The 25,373-nt window shown below is 31.6% G+C and overlaps 2 protein-coding genes across 2 annotated transcripts; both read left to right on the top strand.

Annotated features, from left to right (window-relative positions):
- Positions 1–1,151: 1,151 nt before the first annotated feature.
- On the top strand, positions 1,152–17,318 carry LOC130654918 (protein transport protein Sec24A-like). Its single transcript, XM_057457572.1, has 27 exons — positions 1,152–1,484; positions 3,329–3,724; positions 4,578–4,615; positions 8,862–9,116; positions 9,197–9,253; positions 9,358–9,447; positions 9,820–9,848; positions 10,276–10,378; positions 10,456–10,579; positions 10,709–10,818; positions 10,964–11,030; positions 11,218–11,336; positions 11,426–11,471; positions 11,565–11,620; positions 11,746–11,847; positions 12,114–12,342; positions 12,485–12,584; positions 13,114–13,172; positions 13,286–13,459; positions 13,774–13,884; positions 13,988–14,031; positions 14,227–14,361; positions 14,483–14,620; positions 14,707–14,796; positions 14,889–14,981; positions 15,393–15,496; positions 15,676–17,318. Exons 1-27 carry the CDS (start codon positions 1,349–1,351, stop codon positions 15,788–15,790), a joined length of 3,120 nt encoding a protein of 1,039 aa, XP_057313555.1. The 5' UTR covers positions 1,152–1,348; the 3' UTR covers positions 15,791–17,318.
- A 1,689-nt stretch (positions 17,319–19,007) lies between these two features.
- On the top strand, positions 19,008–23,488 carry LOC130654925 (somatostatin receptor type 2-like). Its single transcript, XM_057457579.1, has 3 exons — positions 19,008–19,492; positions 19,720–21,233; positions 22,003–23,488. The coding sequence occupies exon 3, from the start codon at positions 22,022–22,024 to the stop codon at positions 23,345–23,347; it is 1,326 nt and encodes a 441-aa protein (XP_057313562.1). The 5' UTR covers positions 19,008–19,492; positions 19,720–21,233; positions 22,003–22,021; the 3' UTR covers positions 23,348–23,488.
- Positions 23,489–25,373: the final 1,885 nt, after the last annotated feature.

Here is a 25,373-nt window from a genome sequence, read left to right on the forward strand (position 1 = left end):
TAAGTTTTCTTTTGGAAAGAAAACTTTCTTTTGGAAAGAAAACTTAGAAACTTGAAAATGGAATTGGAATTTGTATGGCTTTTGAAATAAAACTGTTTAAATAACAAGCAAAAAAAAACAGGTATGTTGCAAAATATATAAGCAAAACATGCATGCTGATATTCAGAGTAGCATATGTTTGATTTTCGATGCTCAGTATTCGAAATTGTGAATGAACGAACGAAAACTTTCTGTTGTAAATACATCGAAATCATTGCGTTTCGCACTACAATTTTTATGTGAATCAAATCTGTCTACTTTGCAGATAATTTTGACGAATCATTGTCTTATTTGCATCGCGCATTGGTAACTTATGGCTCAAACCTCATGTGGCACTTTGTTGTTTTAAATAATGGATTTCAGCCATTCACGCCGCAGGGAAAAAATAAATATGGCAGACGAAAACGTCACCTAAATAGGCGACACTTAACCAAATTAGGTTATATATTTCATTTTAACATAATTCTTAGTTGCGCGAACATATCGAGGCACGAGTGACAATTTTGGAATCATGGTCGCGTAGACTATCCATTCTGAACAAAGATTTTTGCGATTTTTTCTTAGGAATGTGTCGCCTAAATAGGTGGTATTAGCCTACCATCGCCTAATTAAGTGTTTACCCTGACTGAAGGATAATTAATTAGCTAATGAAAGAAAGGTGATCAAAATGTATCTGGAAATGATGCGTAGCTATCTAGCTAATTTTGCATAAAAAATTGCCAAGCTTTGCACTCTCTTCACCTAAAATACGGTAAAATACGTAAATTTTTCACCTCAAAAAAATTTTATGACGTCAATATTAGGCAAAGAAATAGAAATTTTGTTAAGAACATCCTATTTCTTAGCCGCACCTATTGGTTCCTTTTAATTTACTACCTTTAAATTAATTGGAAATAATATATATAGCTCCAGCACTAGCTATAGCTAGCAATATCGAAACTTTTTCCAGCGCAAGCGTGGAGGTTAACCCCAAATTCGTTCGTATCTTCCGTGCCATGATGGATTTTTAAAATGACGGTACCGATAGAGACACCAAACGCTAGCCTGCACGCACGGAAATTGATATTGACAGAGTTGTCACACAAGCTGTGATAACCACAGGCTAATTTGCCACGTTGGTACTGGGCACTAGTTTATTCGGCTATGACTGTGTTGGGAAACATTCACAATTTATGACATGGACGATTATGACAACGACAAAACTATGATATTACTTTTGAAATTTTATTTAAGATCACAATTTATGATGTTGTAGAATACCACCAAGGACTCACTTAAGAATTGTAGCTAGCTATATAAAATCTTGGAAATGGCTTACCAACCAAACATTTACAATTCTCAACAAAGACAACCTTTTCCAGCTATGCAACCGAGACACAGTTCTAACTTCCAACGTCCATCTGTTCCAAATCTTCATTCTGTTCCTGTACAAAATCAAAACCAAGGTTAATATTTTTTTAGAGCAATACAGTATTGCTAAGTACCTGTCCAATTTAAGTAATCAGAAATAACTAACCCGACCTACCTGACTTTTTTTTTCTTCCTAATTCTACTACAGTTTTTAAGTGAAGGAAGAAATTCGGTCTGTTCCTTTGCACAAAGGTATCATTTTGACCTTATATAAATATATGTCAATCAGAATTATTCATCTAACAGTTTAATGTAAACATTTAAAAAGGTCTATAGCTATATCCATCTCATCATCATTCTTGGCTTAACGTCCATTTACCATGCTACTGTAGCATGGGTTGGATGGGGTATATTAATGACCCTCTTCCAATCTGATCATCTCTTGAAAACAAATAAAGGACAAGCATTTAAAGTAAAAATTTTGAGCTCGCATTTCTAGGCTTACATTGTTTAAGCCCTCATTATGTTTGGACACTTCCAAACTTTTTAGGTGTTTGGTTGATTCTTTTCCGAGATTTACCGAAGTTTCAAAGAAATTTGTAGTTAATTAGCTATACATGCTTTTTGTTTCATAATGGCACAAGCCTATGATTTTGTCAAAAATACCACAGCAAAATTTTAAACTAGAACAATCTGAGTCTGAATTATGCTATAAAATAAGAGCTATTCAGGATATAAATTTTCTTTAATGAAGCAATTTGAATCTATTTTAAAATGAATTTAACGATTTTTTGGTTATAATTATTTTTGAAAAGATTGTGTAGTCAATCCCTCAGGTGTACTCTACTTATATCTTAGTTGACTATTGGTAAACTTGGTAAACCTGCAGAAAATTTATGTTTCTTAAAAGATGTGCCAGTGTATTAAACCCACAACATGAGTCGAAAACTTACAAAAACCGAAACCATAACATAAATCAGGGAATGATCCCCTTCTTTTGAATAAGCTCCATATGATTCAAAATAAATGAGCCCCACTTGTTTATAAATTTCGTTATCACTTCGACTTTAAAGGATTAGGATAAGCTTATCAAAGTTTTAGAAATTTATAAAACCAGTCATAATTTCGACAGATTTTGTGTGGGATACTTATAGAGCTAATTTCATAGATTTAGGTTTTATACCTTGTAAAAACTGTTGTTTTATGTAAATTTTAAGCAAAAACAAACAGGTTGAGTTTTGTGTGCACCTATCCATCACAATTTGTTTCCATGATTTTGAAATGTAGTTTTAAATACCTTGTAATCTGAAAGTGTGTGCATAACTGGCAGTGCAGTCAGGTTAGCTAGCAGTAGGCTAGCCAGCTTCTCATAAGAACAAAGAAGTTTGGCTTCGTTGTACGGGATTGTTTTGAGAAATTGCATCAATTAATTCTGTAAAAAATACTGCCTTGAAAGCTAATTATGTGCCCAGGTTTTTTGTGTTTTTTCAGATAAAAAAAGAAAAAGGAAAGATTTCTTGTTTTTGATCTGGATACAGTTATTTAGAATAGTGTAAATCCTAATATCCAATAGACGGAAAAGGTAGCGGCTTAAAAATTCTGGTCAACCAATCTTTCCTTGATAGAAAATATTGCAAATGCCGTAATATTTTATCACCACGACAGCCCCTAACGGTAACAATGTGTATGCCAGACTTTTAAAACCCCAAATATCCATCTTTTTGTAGCATTAAACCTTGAATAGTAATATTTGCAATAAACATCTGTCTAGTTATGCAATAAGATGTTGTAATTGGACTTTTTAAAATAACTAATGTCAGGTTTAAATGATAATTGCTGCCATTTTTGGGCATTGTGCTCCTGGTACTTCCCTTGTGTCTGCCTACCAACTTGTATGTTTTGTATAGTATTTCAATTTTGCTTATCTCTTTATGTTTAGTAATGCCCAATGGATACCAACCAAATAGATCTTCTTCACAAGCAAAAATACAAACTGCAAGTCAACCTACTCAGGGACATAACATCTCATATAGTACAGCAGTACCTCCTCGTTATCCAAGCCCAGTTCAAAATGTCTTATCAACTGGTGTAAATGGTGAACATCTTAGGGGCAGCCCGTTGTTAAACGGCAGCAAAACACCACCTGTCAGGCATATTTCCACAAGGCCTCCATTGTCATCAAATTCCATGCCCACCATGCCTGTGCCAGTTTCAAATGTATTAACCAATGCTCAACAACTACCCTCTTCACATTATTCTGTCAGACCACCAATGAGCAATCCTGTTAGTCAAGGTCTAAGTACTCATAATCAATCCACACAACCAGGCAATGCAGGTTAGTAAGAACTTGTGGATTTATTAAGGTTTTAAATTTTTGATGACTTGATTCATCGTCTTGTGATTGAAAACTGCAAAGTGTTACAAGATGATTTTTTACAGTTTGGTAAAAGAACATTTCAAGTGTTTCAGTTGTGCTTTCAAATGTGCTACAACGATCGAAATGGGTTGGCAGTTTTCAGTTTTTTGAATACTGCGACACAATTAGACAAATCATCATCAAAAATGCGAATCAAAATTTCAATATATTCTTAAAAGAATACAAACAACAACAACAGCAACGACTAGTAAGCAATCAAGACATCGTGTGCATGCACCATGTTTGTTTTTGCTTATTATTCGGAGGGCCCTTTATTTAAATTCAAGCAAATATGCAAATTTTGTTCAGTCGTTCTGCACATAAAAATTTTACTTTCAAATATGGCAGATTGAAGGCATAATCACACGAGGGTTGTTTCGGGGAAAGGATATTTTGATTCGCAAAATGATGAAAAACGGGTCGCAAAGATGCCAAAATGGTTTGCAATGTCAAAAAAAATTTTGCTCTCACATGCGAAAAGTTTTTTTTACGTTAATTTGATCCCTGTGCTATATCTTAATCAATTTTTTCAAGCATTTATGTGTGTGATCATGTGTGCATGCTATAACAATTTGCACAAGGACAAAATATTGCATGGTATAGAAAAAAATGTGGTACAAGTTAAACTGTTTCAGAATCAGTCTAAAGTTAAAATCTTATGGCACTTGACTTCAAACTAAGTCCCTTGGAATCTTTTTATCTTGAATAATATTAACAATGTATATGAATACCAGTCATAATAAAGGGGAAAATAAGTTATTGCTTTGTTTAGGCATTCCTGCTGGTAAAAGAAGACCTTATCCACAACAAGTAAGTCTTTGGTTTTTGTTAATTTATCCAACCTTACAAAAGAATTTCTGATATAATTTTTGATCTAATCTGTGTGTAAGATAACAAAAAAGTTTACTTTACACGTTCTCATTAGGTAAATGTTTGTTTTTAATTTAAAAAACATTGTTAGTAAACACTTGCATTGTTATTTTAAGATGGAATACTAAACTGAGTGGTTTAAAAAACAATGTGAAAATGAATAGTCACTAATTTAATTAACACTTGTACTTTTTCCTTTCCTTTTTTTTTCTTTTTGTTTAACTTCTGAAAGAAAAACTATATTTTGACTTTTTATTTTGGTCAACTTGGTATATATTAACCTAGCATGTAAATATTAATATACCAAATGAAATTATTAATTAAATATAGGGCTTTGCACACCATAAATAGTAATTGTCCTTGATTTTGTAAAAATTTTGCACATGCATACATAATAATTTATATTATTAATTAATAATTTATATTTATAATTTGTTATACATTTAATATTAACCTGTTAAGCTTTCTTAATAGGGATATATACATTTAATTTTTTCCAACATATTTTATTTGAGTCTACATTTCCTAATGTAATTTTTGATATTATTTTGAATTTAGAATTAGAAAAATAAATCAGGATAAAACAAGAAAAATATCTTTTGTTTTTAAAATATCTTATAGCACAAATTTTGGTTTACATGTTGCTGAAAGAGGGGCTAAAAATTTATACACTACTGGTAGCTAGCTAAAAGTTATAATATCAAATTTGTTAAAACAGAAAAGTGATAAAATGGTAACGAAAAGCTTTTGTTAGTTTTTTCTCTGTTGAATGGCATGTCTGTGGAGGCATGTCACTCACTGACCTGAAAAGATCGTTCCTAAAAAAATTATCAGGGAAGTCATAAAAAAAAATTACCAAGCAATTTTATAATAAAGCAGTTAAGTGATAAAGCATTCATTTTTTTATCATAAAACTGAAAAAAATTGGGTTTACACATACAAGCATACCCATACCCAGCATACAAATTAGTAACAAAGGATCTTTAAAAAAATGATGCTGAACAGGAATAAGAAATATTAAAGCGCAGGGCTGCAAATCATTTAAAGGCAAAAGTCAGCATGTTAGTATTAAAGTATTAAAGAAAACCATGTGAAAGAAATATTTGTACCAAACTGAAGTCTATTACAGTGTACTCTTGTAGATCCTTATTTAACTTACAATGTGTTCTAAAAACCAGCATGATAAACAACACCCAGAAGGTCTGCTATTATAAAACACAAACATATAGGGCATTGGTTTAATAAATCTTATTACCCAGGTAAAAGGACGGCATTGATATTTTCGAAAATCGCGCAATGTGATTAGTTAGAAATTACGTCATAGCAGGCAATATTCCACGGTATTGCCCACTACCATAGCAACTGTATTTAAAAATTTAAATATGGTAGCATTAAATGTAAATAACGCGAAACAGAAGTGAAATGGATGTGATGACATTCTTCGGAATATAAAAAAGAATGAAAAACATTGGAAGCTTGAGGAGATTAATGATTTACATCATGCATTGTAATTTACAATAGAGAGAGAATCAAATGGTAGTCTTCCATTCCTTGACATGCTCATTAAACGAATTGGGCGCAAATTGTTCTCTACTTGGTACACCAAAGGCACCGATACAGGTCTAACCATGAATTTTCATTCCCTTGCACCACTGAAGTATAAACAATCTGTAGTCTTCGCTATGGCACATCAAATAGTGCGTGCTTGTAGTTCTTGGAAAGCTGTTCTTGAAAGCCTAGGGAAAGTGAAACAAATTATCAAAAATAATCAATGCCCTGTTTCATTCTATGAACCCCTTATTAGAAAAGTGTTGGAATCAGTTATTATATCTAAAAAAACTGAAAGGTGAAGTTAAGTCAGATGAACAGGTACCATGTAAAATGATGTTCATCCAATACAGAGGATGCATATCAGATAAGTTCGAACAGTCACCTAAAAGAATGGCCACTCCTTTGAAAGTTGTCTTCACACTAAGAAGAGTTAAAACAATATTACCACCTTTAAAGCCAACGATCAAAAAAAGCTCTTAAAAGTGGTTTAGTTTACCAAATTGTATGTCCACTGTGTAAATCGTGCTATGTCGGGCAAACAACCTGGCATTTACTAACCCGTGTAAAAGTGTATACAAGGTCAACAAGTCCCGTTGATAGTCGCTTCAAATCATGCAACTTCGCACTCACAATGGATGACGTTATCATACTTGTTTCATCAACCAGATTGTCCCATCATTTAATGGTGTTAAAAGCATTATATATTCGCCAAATTAAACCTACTTTGAACAGAAAGGATGAATATAAAAGTCATACATTAGTTTTTAGAATATAATAATGAACAACGTCTTCAGGGATGTTGGCAATAGTTTATTAATTGTTTAAAATCTGATTAAAGATGTGTTTAATAGTATTTTTTTTTAAGCTGTGTGTAAGTTTATATGTGTGTATATATATATATGTGTATATATATATATATATATATATATATATGTATGTGTGTATATATATATATATATATATATATATATATATATATATATATATATATATATATATATATATATATATATATATATATATATATATATATATATATATATATATATATATATATATATATATATATATATATATATATATATATATATATATATATATATATATATATATATATATATATATATATATATATATATATATATATATATATATATATATATATATATATATATATATATATACACATATATATATACACATATATATATATACACATATATATATATACACATATATATATATACACATATATATATACATGTGTACCATATATACATTTAATTTTTTCCAACATATTTTATTTGAGTCTACATTTCCTAATGTAATTTTTGATATTATTTTGAATTTAGAATTAGAAAAATAAATCAGGATAAAACAAGAAAAATATCTTTTGTTTTTAAAATATCTTATAGCACAAATTTTGGTTTACATGTTGCTGAAAGAGGGGCTAAAAATTTATACACTACTGGTAGCTAGCTAAAAGTTATAATATCAAATTTGTTAAAACAGAAAAGTGATAAAATGGTAACGAAAAGCTTTTGTTAGTTTTTTCTCTGTTGAATGGCATGTCTGTGGAGGCATGTCACTCACTGACCTGAAAAGATCGTTCCTAAAAAAATTATCAGGGAAGTCATAAAAAAAAATTACCAAGCAATTTTATAATAAAGCAGTTAAGTGATAAAGCATTCATTTTTTTATCATAAAACTGAAAAAAATTGGGTTTACACATACAAGCATACCCATACCCAGCATACAAATTAGTAACAAAGGATCTTTAAAAAAATGATGCTGAACAGGAATAAGAAATATTAAAGCGCAGGGCTGCAAATCATTTAAAGGCAAAAGTCAGCATGTTAGTATTAAAGTATTAAAGAAAACCATGTGAAAGAAATATTTGTACCAAACTGAAGTCTATTACAGTGTACTCTTGTAGATCCTTATTTAACTTACAATGTGTTCTAAAAACCAGCATGATAAACAACAGAACACATATATATATATATATATATATATATATATATATATATATATATATATATATATATATATATATATATATATATATATATATATATATATATATATATATATATATATATATATATATATATATATATATATATATATACACATATATATATACACATATATATATATACACATATATATATATACACATATATATATATACACATATATATATACATGTGTACCATAAACAGCAAAAAAATAACAAAATCAAACAAACGATTCAAATAAGCAATATTAGAAATTTATTTATGATTGACAAACAGTTCAGCGTGTATGCAGTCATTCTTTGCAAAACAAATCATCAACTTTTCTTAGTGTTGAAAACACCCAAGCCCAGTAAAGACGTTCACTGGATCAAATAAATACATCACAAAAAATCTTGTTTTTGCCTATGAAGAACAAGGTTTTCATTTTAAGAGTCTATTTTAGGATGCCACATTTGATACAAATATAATCTTCCATTAACACTGCTAGAGAATTGTCTGTGGCTCTTCATTCACTGTATATTGCATTTTATAATACTATTTATACAAATGTGTTGTGTGCATTTAGCAACTAAGAAAATTTCATTCTGTTCTAATAATATTGTGATATATTTTAGGTTGCACCAAGCATTCCAACTAGTTATAGCCAACCAAGCAACACATCGATGTCCAATAATCCTCAAATGATAAACAGTGCTGGTCATAGAATGCAGCCACCGCAAAATAACGAAATGCCACTGAATAACCAAATGCCACTGAATAACCAAACGCCACAGAATAACCAAATGCCACTGAATAATCAAATGCAACGGAATAACCAAATGCAACCTAATGCACACCAGCATCGTATTCCACAAACAACCTATCAAAAGGTATAATATTTGTTTACTAACTAAAATGTTTTAGCCTTTATTGTTTAGTTTTGTTATTTTATTGCTTTGTGTTTTTATAGCAACAGCCTGGGAATATGCAGGAAGCTAACATGCTGATGGGCCGTCTTTCTGTTGAGGTATGACAACCATTGTTTGTTTTTTATGTTTACACTATGAATTAAGGTTTCCCATTTTTTCTGTAGTTTTCTTTCTGAACTTGTTTTATCACCTTTATTTGTAGCAATCTGCAACATATCCCGTCAACCTTCAGGAACATAAACAAATAGTACCACCACAACCTTTAACACCTCCCAAACCTCCAACATCTCAGGTAAATATTGTCAGCTAATAATTAGGGAGGCTAAATATTGACAGAAAAAATTTAGTGGAATTAAAGTTTGAATCACATCCTAGAAATTAAAAGAATTTATGAGAATAAAAGATTACAAATTAGTCCTATTTGCTAAAGTGGTAAAATAATTCTATAGAAAATCCCTTGACTGACTTTTTCCAGGGATTTATATCCAAAGAGTGCACACAATGAAAAAACATAGTAAAATGATTCTTTCTTTAATTTTTTCCACATTTATTTCTTCCCTTAATAAGATATGTTTGTAAAAGTTCTTTAGTTTGACAATGTGTTTAAATTGTTTGCATGACAATAATGTTGTTTTAAATACACTTCCATACAAATGTATTCTAGGATCATCAAAAAAAGAATGCAAACCCAGAGTAAGTCTATTTTATATACTTTTGTATGGATACCTACCTTGACATGTTTTCACCTTAGACACTTAAAATTGCTTAATTCCTTACAGGTGTAAGGCTAAAACATTTTTGATCCTTTTTCACATAAAAATACTCTGATTTTGACTTAGCATTTTTTAACCAATAGGACATTTGATGCTATTTTGGCAATTCTTTGTATTTTTTTGCCATTCACAGTATAATACCATTTGATTTAATGATAGATATTTGACTTAATGTTTAAAACAGTCTGGTAAATTTTACTGATGAACGCATTCATTTTGTTTGAGTTAAATCTTCAGGAACGCATTCATTTTGTTTGAGTTAAATCTTAGGAATTTGCTTAAGGTGTTAAATTAATGTGTTCCTGTGAAAAGGGTAAATAGCTCAATATTCGCTGTTATTTTTGTAGAATTCTTCGATGTACATTGAATGCTATACCCCAAACATCGTCGCTTTTAAATAAGTGCAAATTACCTTTCGGAGTGTACATACATCCTTTCAAAGAAAACACGGTATGTTTTAAGCTGCTACATTTTGAATATTTTTATGAATTTTTTGATGTAACTGCCCATTTTTTTTGTAAATTCAGAATATTCCAATTATATCGTCTGTTATAACTCGTTGCCGATCATGTCGTTCTTATCTAAACCCATTTGTATCAATTTTGGATCAGCGACGATGGCAGTGTAATATGTGTTTCAGAATCAATGATCGTATGTTTCTTTGTTTTTGTTTTCTCCAATTTGTAATTTGTAATTTTTTGATTTAAAATTCTTTTATTTTTTGTTCTTTTCTCAGACAAACATTAATTTAAATGAATTGTTAATATTATATATTTATAGTTCCGGAAGAATTAAGTTACGATTATTCAACTAGACAATATAATGACGTAAGGAAAAGACCAGAGTTGACTTCAGCTTCTGTGGAATTTATTGCACCGTCAGAATACATGGTAAGAAAGCTTTTTTGGTAACAGCATCTTTTTCAAGCATTTTTATAGTAAAGCATGGATACAAATAAAATGGAATATGAATACTTCTTGCAAACAAAATTTTTATATCCAGGAGAAATTGTTCTGACGTTTATTCCTTTTTTAGCTACGCCCACCACAACCATCTGTCTTTGTTTTCGCCTTGGACGTGTCTTTCAATGCTATTAACACAGGTGAGATTGGCTAATGTACTACAATCTTCATTATAAACATGCTAATTTTTATATTCTTCACCATTGTCTGCAAAAGGACTGCTGAAGTGAATTCTTAAATTTACGGTAGTTTGTTTGTAATAAGATGATAGTGTATTGCAGTTTTATTCTCCAAATTCTCAGTAAACGCTTGTCTTATACATTTTAGGTTATTTACAGTATGCATGTGAAACTATATCACAAAATATTGACAAATTACCAGGGGATTCAAGAATGATGATGGGTTTCATAACATTTAACAGTTCTGTCCACTTTTACAGCTTGAAGGTAATTTAAATTTTACTAATTTTGACCTTAACATAATTAGATGTCAATTTGTTTGCCATGCGTTGCAATTTCATCTCTTCTCTGTTTAGTCTTCACAAAGTCAACCTCAAATGTTTATCATGTCAGATTTAGAAGGTAATCTTGATTGCTGTTCTCTTTAACTCTAGCACTTTCGTGTTTCTTCTAAGCAGTTATACTTTTATTACAAATTCATTTTATCCTTCTTAGATGTTTATCTTCCTGTTCCTGATGGTCTGCTAGTCAATGTCAAAGAAAATAAAGATGTGAGTATGATTTTTAGAGTATGAGTATGAAGTGTATAACAAATCCTTTGCATTGCCATATCTTAAATATATGCTGTTTGTTGATACTTTTACAACTCTTAAACTCTGATTACGTATTTTCTTAGATGATTTTGCAATTCCTCCAATCACTACCTGCATCTTTCTCGACAGAGGTGGATACAAATTCATGCACTGGAGCTGCAATGGTTTCTGCAAGAAAAATGGTGGTAGGTCATTTGTCTCGAGATCTAAGAATATCCACTGTTGTGACTTCTTTCACAATCTCATTCTAAGAAAAGCTTTTGAATGACTTTTAATGTAAATGAAAAATTATTAAGAATGTGAAGATGTCTGAACTCGAAATCTAGTATGGAAAATTAATTAACAAATCAAATTCAGTATCTTCACCATCATATTGAAAAACCTGGTCAAATTCTGAAAAATAAAGTCACCACAAATTCTGTTATGTCAAAATTATTTTTTCTATTTTTAGTCATCAACAGGTGGTAGGATTACAGTGTTTCAAACATGTCTTCCTTCTGCTGGACCTGGTAAATTAATGCATCGTGAATCATCTGCAATGTCTGCTCACACTAAGGATGTTCAATGTTTAAACCCGTCCACAGATTTTTATAAGAAACTGGCATTAGAATGTGCTGGAGAACAGATTGCAGTTGACTTGTTTGTACTGGCTGGTCAATATTGTGATTTGGCGTCTTTGTGTAAGTATAAAGCAATTAAGTTTCACAACCGAAAGTTTTCATGGCTGATTAAAAGTGTTTCGCTATTGTTAACGTTACGATTTGGACTAATTTTCTATTCCATTTCGTCCTTAGTTTTCATATTCACCTTTTTCTTGTTCAGCTTGCGTATCAAGATATTCAAGTGGATCTATTAATTATTACCCAGAATTCCACGCATCAAAAAATCCAGCCATGTTAGAGAAATTCAAACATGATTTAAAGTAAGTACCATACAATGACACAACACTCAAATGTTAGTTAAACGTCTTGATTACCCAGATGGACAATACGATGGATTACCCAGATGGACAATTTTCTACATTAATATCTTTGTGTACATGAGATACGTTTAAAATCAGGTTTGGATATTGTTATGCGAGAAACAATTAGGCTTAGAGTAGGTTTATGTTTTTGCTTATTACAGAAACAAATTAAAAATTTAAACCTTGCCTTAATGCGATTGCTAGATAAAATGTTCCTCTTTTTACTTTGAAAGAACAGCAACAAAACTAAAGGTAAAATACCAATAACACAGGGCTATATGCTTTGCATATCTTAAAAAAATACCTCTATTTGAGCATTAATATGCTTTTAAGCGTTATGCTTATAAAAAACATATGATAGCGTAATCCTGGTGATAGACTTTTAGACCCTAATACCACTTGTATATAATGAGGATAATATATAAGTAGCATTAATGTCGTGTTAGTATTATTATCCACTGCGACTACTTTAAATTTTCCCTTTTAGACGATATTTGACACGAAGCATAGGATTTGAAGCAGTTATGCGACTGAGATGTACCAAAGGTAGTTTCTTATTTGATATAAGAAAAGTGTCAGTCGGTTCCGCTTTTTCCCTCTACTTTGTGCTCAAATAGCTGCTTTACCGCTTTTTGACTTATTAGTTATTTTATTTTTAGGTTTGAGTATCCATACATTTCACGGCAACTTTTTCGTGCGGTCGACTGATCTGTTGTCGTTGCCGAATGTGACGCCCGATCATAGTTTCGCCATGCAAATTTCGATCGAGGATTCGTTAACAGAATGCAACACAGTAGGATTTCAAGCTGCGTTACTGTATACAACGACGAAAGGTAAGTGAGTTAAAAGTACAACTTCTTTTTGACATCAAGCTAGTTAAATTAAAATCTAGAATCAGGGAATTATGTGAGACATTAAGGACTCAGAAATCTTGTATTCATAACTGTTTTACCGATGACGTTTCTTGTTGGGTAGTCTCCTAAGTTTTAGATCATTCATAAAAGTTACACTGTTCGGTAAATCTCACTTTTGTGTAAATTTGTTAGAAATATTAGCGATTTTCAATCAGGGATCTTGTCACAACTCAATCAATTTTAAGAATATTTCAAATTGATTTGTCTTATTTTATTCACTTTGTATATTTTAGGGGAGCGTCGCATCCGTGTACACACCTTGTCACTACCTGTCACTTCCAAAATGAGTGATGTATTTGCATATGCAGACCAAGAAACTGTTATTTGCTCCCTCTCCAAATTAGGTTAGAGTTGATAAGTTTATCGATATTTTATATTGCCGCAATAGTATAGTATATTGTCAATATATATTCTTCCTGTTTCGCTATAATATATGATTTATTATAGCTGTCGATCGAACTTTGATGTCCTCCCTTGGTGATGCTAGAGAGGTTAGTCGATTGCTCATTTCATCAAGTTACACGTCAATGAAATTATGTTATACCACCACCCCGCCTCATTTGATATTAAAAACGTATATATAAATATAACGAAGATCAGGACTAGCTTTGTAGCACTTTCGTATATACTATGGTGGTGAAATTAGAAATTCCAGACATCCAGATTTTTTAATGTTTCTTCCTTAGGCTTTAATGAATGCGTGTATCGATTGTTTAAAAGTGTATCGATCGGAAGTAGCCAATCAGCGTGGTTGTTTGTCTGTTTTGGCGCCTCATCATTTGCGATTATTACCCTTGCATGTTCTAGCTCTACTGAAGAATGTAAGTTAATTTCTATGTTCATCAATTTGTAGTGAAATTTACTGTTCTTTTTGTTCTCTACAAGAAACGTTTATGATAACAGTCTACAGGACTGTTAATGTTGTTTAATATTTCATTTCAGGACGCTTTTAAACTTGGTGGTAGTGTACCACTAGACACTAGAGTGTTTTCCTTGCTGGAATTTAAATGGCTACCGTATTTCGAAAACGGCTTAAAGATATACCCTCGATTGTATTCCATACTGGACTTGTTGGAAGAGGTAGCGTGGCTAACAGTTTATAGTATATGCGGTGATTTGCTTTGAATATATATTTTTATATATATATGTATACTTTTATTATTTAGCGTGAAGACAAGCCGCCGTATGTTCCCATATTACAAGCATCTGCTGAGAAACTTAGCCGCCAGGGAATATATTTAATGGATACGGGGAAGGTACGTTACAGATTTTTCAAACTACGAAATTGCTTTTTTATTTCTTCTTTGCCCACTGTTTAAATTTGGCTAAAAAACTTAATATTTTTTAGGTATTGTACATGTTTGTTGGACGAAATGTTTCGGAACAAACTGTACAACAACTTTTTAATGTTGAAAATGTTGCAGCTCTTCCTGAGAAATTGGTAAGTTGTAACTCGTCTTACTTAACACTAAAAAGTGACGAAACAATCGGTTATAATTTTGGATCAAATTAATTCAACTACCCTAATGGTTCAAGTTTTTGTGCGCATTTATTTTGGCTGATTTCGCGAACTTATACCCGCGAAATATTATTCAAGACACCGCAAAAATTGATCAAAAAATGTCAGTTAAAAATAAAATTAAAGGAATTTTATCTTAATGTGAAAAGGATCGCAATTTTTTTTAACACAAATGAAAAAATGTAACGCTGACGCCAAAAAATTCCACCCGCGAAAAATTAATTTCATACCGCAAAAATGTCTACCCGCGAAAATTCAAATCATTCAGGTAGCTTGTCGTTTGGTAAATTCTCCATATTTTCCTTGCGTTTAAAGTTTTTCTTTTCTTTGTAGAATCGACTGCCTGAGTTAGAAAACCAGGTGAACATAGAAACAAGAAAATTTATTGAAAAGTTAAGAAGTGATCGTTCGTTTTATGCTGTATTAGAAGTTATCAGGTATGATATATATATATATACTTACGTCCTAACGGAATGTATTGTTGTTTACATGTTAACGCTAAACAATATCACTAAAGCTTGATCTGCAAATGTTGTGAAACAGATTCCGACATTTTTGCGCAACATGATGCTCAAAATGACAGTCTTCAAACTTATATTTTATATTTTTTCCCCAGGGAGGACACAAGAAATCGAATGTTATTTTTAAGCAACTTGATGGATGACAGGACAGAATCTTCAATGTCCTATCAAGAATTCTTACAGCACATACAAAGACAGTTAAATGGTTGAATCTTATCGTTTTGGAGAAAGTTTTAATGGCTACCCGTAATAAAGGCGAAGTCACTTCGTAAGAGTTATAACAAGCACAAAGAGACAGCGGTGTTTTACCAAGTTTACGAATCATGCGTAAATGTTGTTAAGAACACTAAATAATAATTTTAATTAGATATAAAAAAAAATTATCAAATTTTTATTCCTATTTATGGTGCATGATAATTCTTTCTTTGCTCTCCTAAAATAAAAATCTTTCGTGAATTAATTTTCATTTTTATTCGTCAACCTGCTTATTGTATTCTTCATTTTGATTATTCGCGTTTATAAAAATAATTTTAGTTGGTGTAAACACAGATTGTGTAAGGACTGGTGAATCAGTCCGTAAGGGAATGAGCTTTGTGTATACTACAGAATTTTTATGAATCTTTATGAATTTAAACAGTTATCGTAGAATTATATGTCTATACTTTCACTATAATATGAAATATTTTATCTCAGATCTGAAATAAGCTTGTGACAGAAACGGCGCTTCATATGATTTTAAACACGTTCATATATATATAAGCAACTCCAATTTTCGGGTTAGGCTTGGTTGTCTAGTTTCTTAATTAACTGCTACTTTTTTTGCTAGCACAGTATTGACATCTTCCCTGGATCGTGTTCGACAGTATTGAACTCGACAAACTAGTGTGCTAACGCATGTTATATGTTTCGCTTCTGAGTAGACATCTGCCACGATTTACATCACGGTTCAAGTTTGCTAACCAAGGTAAAAAATATTCTGAGGGTTTTTCAAAGCATAAGGAGTTTGCTTAGTTTTTAGTTCGTACAAAAAGAAGAGGCGTGTGTACACAAGGTTAAAAATGTTCGCTAACTACAGCTAAAAAATATTTTTCGTTACGTGTCTCTTGTTTATCTTATTTTGCTCTTGTTAATGTGAGGTTTTAACCTTCCTAAATAATTCACCAATTTATTGTTCTTGATTGCAATTTTTAATTAAATTAAGTCCTTTCCTTTTCCTTATCGTCAGAACAGATCTTTCCCCAGAATCCGTTTCCCGATCTAATTTATGCTTCTTCTTAAAAAAGGGAGTGGTCTTTGTGCAACTTTTGTGAAGATAGGAAAAATTCTATCGCGCAACATCCGTTCCTATGTTTAAAATCGTGACAAATTCTTCGTCAATTTTAACGCGAAACGAATATAAATATTTACCGAGAAAGAGAAGTGAGGTTTTTTTTATATAACTTATAACTTTATTTTACAATGACTTTCGTAGCTCTTTCTGAAAATTGTTAAAAACTATTCATGCAATTTTGAAGCTAATTAATATGCTATGTTGTTTTGTTCTCTACAAGCCGTCCATCGTCTTAAAAGTCAACGCAGGGTTTCAAATTTCTCTGGTAATTCGTGATTAGTTGTGCAAAAAATACGTCGTGTTTAGACATGCAGCGCATGCGTATTCCTGATTTTTTCGATATGTCATCAAGCTCATTTTCAATAATTTACTTCATGTAGTAATATTGCACAAGATAATGTGAATGTTGTTTAATTATGTATTGTTTCCTTTTTGACAGGTTGCATTTTAAGAGTTTTGTACAAACTTTTTTTCCCTCATAAGTAGACATACCTGGAGGGATATATCGAAGTTATTTCAGTAAAATTTAGGTAAACTTGCTACTTTTTACAACTTATTTATTTCGTGTGTTGCGAACTTGTAAAAAACGATGTTAAAAATATTGGGCGTAAAAAAATGCTCAACTTAATAGTGGAGGCGTTGTAATTTTACGCAGCGCCATCTGGCAAAACATAGTCAAATGCGGCCCTTTTTTCAGGACTGGAATTAGGTTGCTAAATCGAGAGAAAATATTTGGCGCTATTTGCTCAGCATCTATTTTTACCGAACACTGTACTGTCATCGTGAATCTGACCTTGATCCTTTGAAACGTGTCGTCATCAATGATCTCGAAATGAAAGTTTTTTTTCTGAAGAACGGCGGTATTTTCGAGAGGATGTAGTTAACTGGAAAGGTTGCTGGGTGAGATTGATACTTTAAATTTGAGGCTTATACCCTTATTAACCCCAGTTTCCTAAAATAACGTGTAAAATTTTATTATCATCAATATTTTTAGTGTTTATTACACAGGGCTTTGCTTATGTTCTTTCTCAATTTTTTTTACTCCTTCAATGAGCATCAGGTTTATACCCAATGTCGTTTCATTTAACACTGTGACGTAAAAATTGACGCAAATAAATATGGCTACAAGTCACGGCATTTTGAGTTTTTGTTGAGTAAAGATTATCTTAAGATGAGTCTGTGTATTTAGTTTTAGTGCAGGATAGTCGATTTTTTTCTGACATTAACAAGGATGATTTTTTTTCAGACACACACAAAAAAGGGAATGAGGAAAGAGCGCCTGTTGTCTTTTTCTTTTATACTGAGACAGCGAGCGCCTGTCTTTTTTATATCAGGACAGTGAGATATCTTACCGTCCCATTGGGTGCCGTATTTGAGCTATTCCAGCGACCAGCAACCAAATGTGTATGCGTGGCAAATTTTATACCACTACCTGTTTAAAGCATCCTAATCAACGCATAGGAGATTTTCAGAATAAGAATACAAACTCGTCTCCAGGGATTCCTCTCTTTTTTACATTGAGAACCGGCGGGGGTTGCCGCACTAAACATATAGGGCTTATACAACCTTACCCAAAAAAATTGATTGCAAACCGACATACAGATCCCAAGTTATGGTGTTGTCAGCAAAATAGTAAGAGGCCTGGGACGAGCAAACAAGCGTCATTTTGACAAAAAAAATTTACATTAATCAATTCACCTTTATAATACCTAAGCATTGATAAAGTTTGAATGCACATCTTTTATCAGGTCTAAAATTACTGATGACAGAAAATGTTATTTTGTTATTACTTAAGTATGACATCATAATTTATGCAGCATAATTAAATCTGAAATTCTTTAAATTAAAAAATTTAAAATGACTTGTTAACCAAATTTTTAAGCTCTATAATATAAGTGTTACATCATTTTATACTTTGGGTTCCCTCAGGGCAAATTTTGTATCACATATCATAAAAAAATATAATTACAATTCATTTTTCATCGAATCTCACGTAAATGCATCCAACGTCTGAAATCCTGACGTCAGTTTATTCTTGGAGGAAAGGTTTATTGAAATGATGTCTGAAGTCGCGAAGGAGCAAATTGAAGGTACATATTTCAGGACTCGTGGTTCTTAATAGTTAAGGTCTACTAAAGACTTAAGTCTCAATTAATTCTTTTGATATATATTATTAGTCTGATGTGCTAACAAAGAAAATAATTTTTATCCAATCCAGCTTTACTTTATACAATCCTTGATCCGAAAGGATTTCAGGATGATAGAATATTTTTTTCTTATAAGAAACGATAACGAATCTCGAGTTAATATAATCTAACATTTTTTTCAGAAAAAAGATTCTTATATTCTTCATTTAAACTTACCATTCAAGAAAGATGTTCAACATTTTTAAGTGTTTGCCGACCTTGGTATAGACTTGCTTAAAAAGACAGAAGATAAACACAAACGGCTGTCAAAATAAAGCTTGATCACAAGTAAACCTTCAAGTTTCGTTTGTTTTCAAGGCTACTTCGAAGAAAAAGGTCACATAGATATGGCGATGAAGAGAAAAAAAAATGTATTTAAAATTTGGTATGCTCAGAGTACGTGATCTATCCTATACGTCATGCTATTTAACTATCAATGCTCTAAATTCTTTTTATTTTATTACTTAAATGGCTTTAATTAAACTTTGTAGTTACAAGTGTTTGCGTTTGATGACGCTTCTTTTTTTTTAAATTTAGTTTATTTTTTTTATTTTTTTTATAAACGTTCTTGCAAAAAATTCTTTAGAACTCACCAGTTTCATTTGTGTCATTCTTTCTTAAAGAGAAAGAAAGAAGATGCCCTAAATCCACGATTAAACACCTGGCGTTTATTTACTTTGTGAACCTCTGTGGAAATGGTGTTATGGTAGCACATTCGGCTTGTAAATATAAGATTTCGAGTCTCCCACTCCGGTGTACTTAAAACATTTGGTGTTGTCAGCCCATTTACTGCCATATACTAACTGCTAACTGGCTTGTGTGGCAGGCAGGAAAGATGGAGCAATGTTATACGCATTTCTGGCGGTATAGTTACAGTCGGAGGGAAGTAAAAGCAAACCGTTAGGATGGATACTCCAAGGACATTAAAACTCTCCGTCTCTTACATACTTACTTACTAGAGAAGGGCACATACTCGAGCGGGCGGTGATTCAATCGGTTTTTTTTTCAAATTAATGCCATAACGTTATGATTTTAAAATATTCCAAGATAATTCAAACTTTATAATTTGAATAAAAACCGAAAGAAATAAAAGCTAGAACAAGTTTTTTACATTTGTTTTTTGTGTACTTCTATTTTTGGTTAGCTTACTTCCCGAGTTTTTCAAGTTTAGAAATTATGGTAGTTGTTGAGTTGGGGTCAAAACTGATAAAATCTAAGAGTTCGTTATAAAATCAAGCTTTAACTGTAGCCAATGTAATTTTGAAGTTACTGTTTGTTTTCTATCGAGTCTCTTGTCCCCTTCTCCGTTATTACGGATCAAACCAAATGCGCTTCTTTTAAGTGTATATATAAAATAATTATTTAACTGTAAGATTGAAGTAGTAATTTGGATTTTTTTTTGCACGCTTTTAGCTTATTTGTTGCATCACAAAGAAGGAGACAATCGTGTTTTAAGAATGTATAGTAAGTATAAGAAATAATTAAAAAAGGAGGGGATTGACGCTCATATCAATCGTGTCATGTCAACGTTGACGTTAAGGGAAGGTGTCACACACAAGGAACCATTGTGTGAAGATGCATGGAAGGATCCAATGTTTTTGTTTACTTGTAGAATGAAATTATATAGTAGTTGCAAGATGTAATAACAAAACACACACGTAAACATATCACAACGCGAATAAGTCAGTTTATAAATAAAGACGACAGTAAAACTATACTATCAGTACAATAGCCCAACATTTTATTGTTGAAAAAAAAAATCATAAGTAATATGGCACAGTATAGTGAAAAATTTTATAATTAAAACCAACAATAATATATGGATTGTATTTCAGAGAATTTTTATTTTTATACAAAAAACACATTACGTCTCCCTCGCTACATTCATCGTAAGTCAAATAAAAACATTAAAAACACACCTGCACAGAAGTAGAAGGGATCGTTTTCGTATTTGCCACTGATCTACTTTTGAATGAATGTCTGTTATAATATACGAGTGTCCTTACTTAGTACAATAATTTAGAGTTCTTCTTCACAGTATAATGGAAATTTTATAACCGTCAATTAAATCCCATGTCGATCTGTTTTTATTTTACATCTGTTGCATTTTTATTTTCATCACGACGGAGAAAGCAGGGTACGTTTTTAGTTTTTGTTTTTTATTTTGTCAAACCCTTTTCCCTGAATGAAACGTGGAATTTTGCTTCCCACGAGTTCTTGTTTTGACGTGAAATAAAATAGAATACGAAAATAGGGGAAGGAAAGAAGGAGGGAGTTAAATCTTTTGATGTTTAAATATTGTCTACCATGAAACCTCAATTTTTTTAAAAATGAAAAGTATGTATGTAAGTATTTTTATCTGAAGCTTTACAGGTGTATCTGTTCGAGTTGTTGGATTTATGATAGTCAAGTATTGTTTTGTTTTTTTCGGCGTTCAGGACAGGTAAGAGGGAGTGCTAAATCTCCACATTGATTTTTAGTGTCCACTTTTCGCAGTGCGAGTCACCCGTAACCAAAAGAACCAAAGAAAACCTTAGAAGTTTGATGAAAAGGAAGTTTTCTTAACTGAAATAATATGTATACCAAAGTTTAGTTGTAAAACTTATTTGTTGTTGACCTCAATTCCCTAGGATTAGAATGATGAGAAATACAGAACCTTCAGGTAGTAAAAGATAAAAGAAAGTTCTAGTAAGATAATAGCTGACGATTAATTAATTAATCAGAAAATATCTTCCTAACCGAATTCCATGCTTATCAGATTTAAAAAATACGCGTTTCGTGAATTAGCTAATTTCAACAGTAATTAAAATCCTCACTTTCAATCAGAACACAATCTTTGAAATGCATTGTGTTTGCTTTTTAACTTAAAAATCAAGTGCCACATATTTCACTGTTTTTTTTCATAGATTAAAAAAATAATCAAAAATGGTTTTGGCGTCCCTGCTTCCAACTTACTTCTACATCCGGTGTATTCTGTGTCATCAAACCAACTTTGATCAATTTTACTGTCTTACCTTTCAATTTGATAAGCATGTTAATAAATTGACTCAAGAAGAAGCGCTATGTACAGGTGGTTTAAGTCTACCCATACCTCTGCCAGAAAATAAAAGCTGGGAAGGTCCTTATTCGCAATGTATACCTGCTAAATTAAATGCTACACCGAAGGCTACTTCTAGATGCATCCCTAAGGACATTACAAAATCAAGCTTAAATACAAATTGTTCGGATCCGTTAGACCGAAGTCATAAATACAGTTGCGTACCAAGTTCCGGTCGGTGGTTGTTTTATCCTGACACGGCAGATTTTTCCAGCTATACTGTGCTTATACTTTTTGTTGCATTATGCATAACTTGCTGTTTCTTTACAGTTATTTTAAACATGCTTAATATTTTTATCTGCATCAAATCAAAGGACCTCAGAACATCGAAAACTATCGTCTACGCTTTTCATATGGCAGTAATTGATCTCTTAATTGGAACAGTTCAAATCCCGTTATACATTGCAACTGTATATAACTCGAATTATCGCTCATTCAAGGGTGAATACACCATGTCTCAGCATACAGCAAAACTTGTAAACACTTGGTTTAACAGATTAGATTTGTTATTCTTAGTAGCATCATTTACAAATCTTGCGTTTATGTCAATAGAGAGATGTGTTGTTGTTGTGAAGCCGTTCTGGCACATGCGAGCTATCACAGTAACAAAGGTTATTTTATCGATACCGGCAATTTGGGCATACACATTGACTGTCTTCTTTCTGTATTACTACGCCTTGGACGAGGAATATTTGTTTTCACTCCTATCGGGATTTGCTGTGCCAACGTTCTTGATCGTCATAAGCTACACTGTTGTCATAGCAACTATGAGAACATCAAGGAATAAAGTTGGACGGGACGGACAAGTTCAGGATTTGAAAAGAAAAACGGAACAGAAAGTGACAACGAAGTTAATTTTGCTAATCGTTCTATTTTTGTTGTCATGGATACCATATCTTGTTTTGACTTTTGTTTACGTAGACAAAATTCGATCTTCGCATATCGACAGTGTATTGATAAAGTCAAAACTTCGATGGGTAAAATTACTATCATATTGCCACTGCTTTTACGATCCCATTTTGTATTCGCTTTCTCGTCCAAATATACAAAGGGAATTCAGGAGCGTGTTTAAAGGAGAACGCACCACTTCCATTGGTGCGTCAAAAATAAAGAGGTCGATGAAGTTAGCAACAGTGGCTTCTACAACAGTGTAAAGTAAATTGTAAAAGAAACAAGGTGCTCCCTTAGTGGAAGGCTAAACACAAGCAAGTTATGACGAAGTACTGGCAAAATAATAAGAGAAACGTAAAATTGTTAATTTTATTTTTGTGGCTATGAAAAATGCTATTCAAATATGGTGGTGTTTTCAGCTATTGCGTTTTAGAGCTTCAACACAACGAATAGTTGTTGGCCATCTGCCTGGATGTAAATACATTCTGCCTGGATGTAAATACAGTCTACCTAGATGTAAATACAGCTATATATATATATATATATATATATATATATATATATATATATATATATATATATATATATATATATATAAATATATATATATATATATATATATATATATATATATATATATATATATATATATATATATATATATATATATATATATATATATATATATATATATATATATATATATATATATATATATATATATATATATATATATATATATATATATATATATATATATATATATATATTAGTTTTTTTGACGATGACTATGTATACATAGTTGAAAATTTATGGAATAAATATCTATATTGTTTTTCAGGTTTGAAACCAGACAAAAAAGCATTAAAACAGTGTTATGACTGAAAGTTTCGGTAAAGTTTTAAAAATTGAAATGAAAATTTTTCCACACAAATTCTGCAAAAAAAAATTGGCATTTTTTTTTCTAGAAATAATAAAAATCTTCGCGAAAATTGTCCAGTAAAAGACTTACCTTAAACCGTGATAATTTTCGCACTCCTCTCTTATGAACGCTACAGGCCCTGGTATCCAGGCTGTCATAAACGTATTAACCACGAGTCGAGTCGATTGTTCGCTGTGTTTTGATCTAAAAATCTAAAATGCATCAAAATTTAAATTTCTTTTCCAAATTTTGTTCTTTAATTGTGATTTTTATGATCCCTACATTTTGCCTTAAATTTCGCGTTTCAGTTATCATGTCCGAGGTTGTTGTAACAGAAAAGTACAATTAACGATTTAATGCATAGGGAAATATTGCGACGCTAAGTCTGTAAATTATCCCAATGCATCTAAAACTTTCTTGATTTCTTTGAGTGAACAAGCTGTAACCGGTAAACGTGTTTCTAAAAAATATTATTAACAACATTTATAATATCATCGGATAGGAAGCGGACCGTCTTTATTGATCTTTGAAAATCAAGCTCCGATTTTTATTACGTGCTACTTTTATTTTTATTAAACCACTTCGATTATATTCTAAAAGTTTTATTTCTAAGAACAGCCTGAAAAAAAATTTTTTTTAATGCTTTTTATCATTGGATATAATAACGGCTGTCAGTTAGTCTTGTAGGGAAACATAATCCTAGATAATATGATCAGTTTGCAAATGTTTCTTTCGGTAAATTGGATATCATTATTTGCAATTATGTATGTGCTAGCCCCGCACGAAAATAGACAACGTGATTTGGTCTACGCATTGTAGAATATTGGTCAGTTGACAATTTGAAAAAATCCAACAATGCCATCACATATTATCGACGCTTAAACGTCCTTACTCCAATTATGGCAAGTAAAGAGAAGGCTAAAACAACATTGAAGGACCAATTGAAACTTCTGAAAAAATTTGATACCGAGACTAATAATAAGAAGAAAAAATCGGAAGATATGACGTCTCAAAACAATTACATCCTCATCATCATCTTCGTATGTTGGTGGCAATAATCATAACAAACGACCATGTCAAGGTGGGTCCCCAGTTAGAAAATAAAACAATGAGGATGGCTTATTTCCACATCTGGGGAACAACAATATAACTTCAAGCAATGACTTCAAACTTTACAAGACTTAACGGGAAGAGATTTAAAATTAAAGGAAACCTTCACCAGGTTGATTTTATTGAGAGTAGTAAACCTGATTTTACCAAAAATTATTCTAGTGAAGGGTCAGCAACATATGCACTCTTTGGTTTGGAATATGTTAGTAGTATAGACCAGTTACCAGTACTAGACCATTTTTTCCATATAATGAAAT

This window comes from Hydractinia symbiolongicarpus, chromosome 8 (assembly GCF_029227915.1).
Source record: "Hydractinia symbiolongicarpus strain clone_291-10 chromosome 8, HSymV2.1, whole genome shotgun sequence".
NCBI lineage: Eukaryota > Metazoa > Cnidaria > Hydrozoa > Anthoathecata > Hydractiniidae > Hydractinia > Hydractinia symbiolongicarpus.